Here is a 5992-nt window from a genome sequence, read left to right on the forward strand (position 1 = left end):
AGTGGCGGCCCCGAGCCCGCAGCTCAGCGGCTGGGGTCCGGCTCCCAGCGGGGCAGCTTCAACAGCGAGGACATCTGCGGTTACATCGACCGAAGCTTCGCCTTCTGGAAGGAGAAAGAAGCCGAGATGTTCAGCTTCGGAGACTGAGAGGGCTGGCAGCCCCTTCCGGAGGGGCCCTGGGGGTGGTTTCGGTTCTCTCTCCTCTTGTCCTTTTTCATCCACCTGGTGGCCAGGTGAGCCCCGGCCAGGCAGGCAGACACTCAGCATGCTAGCGCCCTCCAGGCCTGCCCTTGAATCCTTCCTCCTCGGCTCTGGGCTCAGCCTCAGAATCCTTCTCACCACCAACCCCAAGAGGCCTCTTTGCTCTCCTTCGGCCCCGAAGTTGACCAACTCCTGCCCCAGCCCCAGGTCCCTCTGCCCGACTGTCCCCTGCGCACCTGGGATGCCAGGCCATGTTTTCCATGGGTCCTCCTCCCAGTGCCTGCGTGTCCTGCCCCTCAGTTTCTCTGGGGCTGGTGGCCCTTCAGGGTCCGGCCTCGGTTTCTCCTGCTGAGCTCAGGCTGCCCCTCCATGTCCCCTGGCCTCTCTTTCCCCATCTGGGAAATGGGAGAGGAGCTGGGGGGTGGAGGGCGGAGAGAACAGGAGTCAATGGCAGAGGCCTTCCTGTCAGAACTGCCCCCAGAATTCCCCGGGTCAGGGAGGTGCTCACACGGGTGCATACTGGTCACCCGCAGCCACCCGCTGACACACGCGTACCCACCCTGGGAGTTCCAGGGGACCTGGTTCCCTGTGGGGCTCCTGTCCTCAGTTTGACAGCCCCGCCCATGCCACGTGGCCCAGGCAGCAGGGACGGCTGTGAGACAGGCAGTGGCTGAAAAGGGCTCTGAGCAGAGAGGGGCACTGCCCCGCCCTCAAAGGTGGGCTGCCAGATCCAGAGAACTTGTGGGGGGTGGGGGCACACTAGCCCGGCCGCGATGAGGTTCAGCCTCTCCTGTGGCCGCCCAGGTGCCACCCACACCCTTCTCCGTGAGAAGCTGAGAAAGGGGGTGGGCGCCCCCAGGGAGCCTCCGGTGAACAGAGCATCTCGTGAACAGGTGGTGCGGACGGAGCCCCGAATGGTTTGTCCGGGCCCCAGGGCAGCAGGATGATGGGCCCCAGGCTGTGGGGTTTGCCCAGGGGACTTGGGGAGGGTTTCCTGCAGCTGTTCCACGGCCCCGATAGGCAGTGTGTGGGGAGGGGCCTCAGGACTTCCTCTGGCTGCCACCTCCCTGCAGCCAGGCCCCTGACCGACAAGCACAGTAGACGAGTCGTGGGATGGAACAGCCCTCCCAGCCAGCCCACTCGGGGTCCCACAGGGAGAGACACCTGGGAGATGTAGTCGGAGTGTTGGGCGGCCAAGGCTGCCAGGCCCGAAAGGAGGACACAGATTTGCTAAATAAAGACTCCCATTCCTGGCTGGTCTGCACGCTGTGCTTGCTGCCCCGAGGAGAGCTGCCTGTGCCCAGAGCGGGTCCCAGCTCTGGGTGGGCACCAAGACCCGAGTCCTCATCTCGGCGTCACCATCCTTACCCTGCAGAGCCTCCGCTTCCTCACCTTCGAACGGGTGCAGCGCTGACCTGCCCTCCCAGGGTCACGGTCAGGGCAGACTGAGGTCCTGTGGGGAGGTGCTCTGTCCTGAGACCACAGTGACACTCGCCCACCTGTGGTCATTATTCAAGGAGCAGGTCCCAATGAGCAGAGCACCAACCCTGGGCTCCCACAAACACCTCCACGCTGCTTCCCAGCTCTTGGCCCCAAAGCATGTCTGATGGAGCCAGACGGGAGCTGCCTGGGGCTGCGTGAGCCCCAGGGGTGGGGTGGGGACGCCAGGAAACGTGGGCATTTGATGACTCCATCCCTGTGCTACCTGCAGGACCTCATTGTTCTAAGGGCCAGGCAACAGAGGGGCCAGGATGGGGGGCGTGGACAAGGTCTGGCCGCAGAGGTGGTCTTCTGGCTGGGGTACTCAGGAGAGCACTGGGCAGGGCCCAGGACACTTCACTGAGACTCCCCTGCCCACTCGCTGTGGCCTGGGGCAAGTCCCTCCGCCTCTGGACCGAAGTTTCCCAGCAGGGGGTTTGGACCAAGGCCAGCAGGGGGTGCCTCACAGCATCCTGGGTTCTGGGAGGACATGGGGTCGGGGTGGACTGCCAGGAGAGGGGTGAGGTGGAGGCTCACACCCAGGTCTGCGGCCTGGAAGGAGGGAGAAAGCACCTCAGTAGACACCCTGCTTCCTGGGGGGTTTATATGAACGTGTTGTTCTGGGGCAGCCCACCCATTCTGAGCTCCTCGGCCTCGGCTGGTGCTGGGAGAGCTGGTGCTTTTCACGACGGTCCAGGTGATTCTGATGCTCAGCAGCCTGAGCCCCGGCCCACTAGCAGCTCTTGTGTGGGGAGCAGGGTCCCCTGCAGTAGACACTGGCCCGGTAAGGCCCGTCTGAGGACCTCAGAGCCCCTGCTCACACAGCAGACTTCAGTGAGGTGACCAGACCCAGAACAAGGTGAACCCCAGGGCTTCCCGGTGAGTTAGGGAGCCCTGTGCTCTCGCTGGCCGTAAGCGTGTGCAGGGCGCACAGAAGAAAACCGCTGCCAGAGGCAGTGAGAGGATATCCCTCCTCGTGGCCGGAATGCACCCGGCACCTGTGCGCACTGATGCGCAGGTTCAACACAAGCCCACCTTTCCCCAAGAAGGCCCCAGCTGCCCTGGCCGGGTGCGCAGTGGTTAGAGTGTCGTCCTAATACACCAAGGTGGTAGATTTGGTCCCTGGTCAGGGCACACAGAAGAATCAACCAAGGGTCCGGCTAGCTTGGCTTGGTGGTTGAGCGTCGACCTATGAGCAGTTCGATTCCTGGTCAGGGCAGAAGTGACCTTCCAAGTCTTGATATCAAGTAGGTCTCAAGACTCCCACCTTCGCTGCTCCCGTCTCCAGGGAAACCGCTGCCGTGTTGGGAGCAGCCCTGTGCAGAGGCCCGTGTGTGAGGAACGGAGGCCACCGGCCCAGTCCAGCCTTCGGTGCCTGCTTGGTGCCAGCTAAGAGATCCTGAAGGAGGACCACCCAGAAACTGAGAGATCATTCATGTTTGTTGTTTTAAGACACTAGCCCAGCCGTGGGCAAACTACGGCCCGCGGGCCGGATCCGGCCCGTTTGAAATGAATAAAACTAAAAAAAAAAAGACCGTACCCTTTTATGTAATGATGTTTACTTTGAATTTATATTAGTTCACACAAACACTCCATCCATGCTTTTGTTCCGGCCCTCCGGTCCAGTTTAAGAACCCATTGTGGCCCTCGAGTCAAAAAGTTTGCCCACCCCTGCACTAGACTGTGGGGTCATTTGTTATGCCGCAGCAGCAAACACATACAACAGACAAGGAAATTTCAGAAGGGAAGAGATCGTAATTATGGAGCAATCGTCCATCCAACCAGCTGGTTCTGACCCCAGAAAACAGTCCCTCGGATCCACAGGCCAGAGTAGAGGAAGGTGAGACACCTCCCCCAGAAAGCTCTGCCCCGAGATACACATGGTGCAGCACGTCCTCGGGAAAGAAGGGAGTGTCCGTAATAGTCCCGAGGACGTTGTCAACTAATTGGGGGGGAGGATGACCTATGGCCCCGTGCCCCAAATAAATCCCAGACCGAATAAGATACCCTGAGCAAATAAGGCCATAAGACGCCGGCAGAGGGGGTGGGAGGGCCTGGTTGCGCCAGGAGAGCCTCGCGGCATGCAGGCGCCAGGCAAGCACAGGGACAGTGATACCTCCCGCGAGACAGTGCGTCACTCGCCCGCGCGGGACGACCCTGGGCGCAAGGTGAGCACACGTAACTTGGTGGTCTCGCTCTCCGAATCTACCCCGGGAAGTAAGCGGAGGCGGCACTATGCACCCAATCGAGTCTGTTCAGAGAGGTGACTGGACAACACCTCCAACTTCCTAAGGTGTGGTGGGTCCCTATGAGGACGAGAGTTAAAATCAGGCTTTCCAAAGGCCGCTCCCGTCAGCAGTGCTTGCGATGTGAGTGACCACGCCGGACGCAAGCACCTGCCCGCAGGCGTTCTAACGACAGTGGAAGGCGGAGAGGGAAGGGGCCGCTGTGTTAACGGGGCTTGTCTTACTGGCTGCATTTTCTGCTTTATATTTTTCTGTGTTTTCCAAATTCTCCATAATAAGCTCGTGTCGTTTTTGTCATGAAAAGAAACCAGCAGCGTATTTTTAAAAACGGCACCACCGAGTGGTGATCTGTTGATGAGGATCTGGTTTGAGCCCTGGTATCGAGTTTCCCAAACTGACCTGTCATTCAAGGGGCTGGGCCTCCATGTCCCGGGAAGGTCTCCATTCAGTGCCCAAGCTGGGCGGCTCTGGTGACAGCAGCCTCTCATCAGAACCCTGTCCTCGCTTCCTCCAGCGTTAGCCCTGGTGTTCTGCCTGCGAACAGGGAGGTGAGGGGTGGTGCAGGCACACACTGAGTCCTCTGTTCCCGCTCCACCACCCGCCCCTTCCACGCTAATGCCCAAGGCTGGGGGGAGTCCTGAAACTGTCCAGGGCTAGGGCTGGGCTGAGCTGTGTGGGGCTGGACTGGGCTGGGCTGAGGAGGGCAGCATAGACCCAGGAAACCTGTGAGTGAGCGAGTGTGGAAGCGCCTAGGGAACGTGTGATTGGCTAATCACTCATTGCAGTCGTTGTGGAGCAGCTGTGCCCCCCACTGGACGGCACGCATCCTGAGAGCTCACAACCATCTCCTCAGCAGGTAGCAGGGCCAGCAGCCGTGCCGGTGGGGCAGGAGCCACCTGTCCCGGACCCACGCTCCCCTTGAGAAATTACCTAACATTGCCAGGAGTGAGGGCTGTCCCCCTGCGGGCCACAGGCCCCTCGGCACTATAAGAGCATCAGCCAGCCCAGCTGGCGTGGCTCAGTGGTTGAGTGTTGACCCATAAACCAAGAGGTCGCTTGTTCAATTCCTGGTCAGGGCACAAACCCGGGTTGCGGGCTTGATCCCCAGTGTGGGAGACAGCCAATCGATGTTTCTATCTCTCCCTCTCCTTTCCTCTATCTCTCAAATCAATAAAAACATATTTTTTAAAAAGAGCATTGGCCATTCCCTAGTGGACATTGGGAGACTCTGTCAGACTTGGCCCACCCTGGCGCGGCCCCGCACACCCAGACACGGCTGTGTTCGTGAGGCCTTTGGGAAGGAAGGAGGGGCTGACAGGTCCCTGCAGGCCCTCGGCTCAGAAGCTTTGCTCTGAGAGATTCCGGAGGCCCCTCTCGGTGTCCCCGCCAGAACGCAGGCGGCCTCGATGCGAGGCCCCCGTTACCCCCCGTGACCGTGACCGTGACCGTGCGCACCAGCACTGCCGCGAGGCCCTGCTGCTGGGTTTGAGATGACCCAGTTCTTGGCCCTCTTTGGCTCTCACACTAGTAAAGACACCACGGCAGCCCCGAGGCCAAGGCCATGATACAATGGGGTCAAGGTCTCAGGATCCTGCATCCCCGCCACCAGCCTGGAGGGGCACTGGGGATGCCTCCTCACCCTCGCCACCGAGACGGCCCCACTGCCACCAGGGACCCCCGGGTGGAAGCCTTTGCTGACCAATTGCCTTTCTTGTGATCAGCACTCCGTCCCACTTGGCAGAGAACAAGAGGCACGTAGATGCCTGTCAGTAACCGTGGAGGAGCGAGTTCCGTCAGCCGAGCTGGGGTCTCTGGGTGCCCCCCTGGGTCCCAGCACAGGCTCAGTGTCCATCTCCCAGACGAGGAAGGAGGAGGGAGCAGCACCCCTCGGTCAGCCCACAGGGAGGGGTGAAGCCCAGACTCACCCCCGTCCTGCTCTCCGTCCCGGCCCCTGGTCCCAGAGGCCTCGGCCTTGCTGCCGTGATGAGGCTCGTTTGGGCTTTCAGAGTGGACAGCCCAGGCGGAGACCACACCGATCTCCTCCCCCCACCGGCCCATCCCTCAGC

General features: G+C 60.9%; 1 protein-coding gene across 1 annotated transcript in view; it reads left to right on the plus strand.

Annotated features, from left to right (window-relative positions):
• ESPNL (espin-like) overlaps positions 1–147 on the plus strand; it is a 23765-nt gene extending 23618 nt beyond the window's left edge. The window contains exon 11 of the mRNA XM_014537642.1: positions 3–147. Within this exon, the coding sequence (XP_014393128.1) occupies positions 3–147 (145 nt within the window). The remainder of the gene's footprint in view (positions 1–2) is intronic.
• Positions 148–5992: the final 5845 nt, after the last annotated feature.

The sequence above is a fragment of the Myotis brandtii genome, unplaced genomic scaffold (assembly GCF_000412655.1).
Source record: "Myotis brandtii unplaced genomic scaffold, ASM41265v1 scaffold180, whole genome shotgun sequence".
Classification (NCBI taxonomy): Eukaryota; Metazoa; Chordata; class Mammalia; order Chiroptera; family Vespertilionidae; genus Myotis; species Myotis brandtii.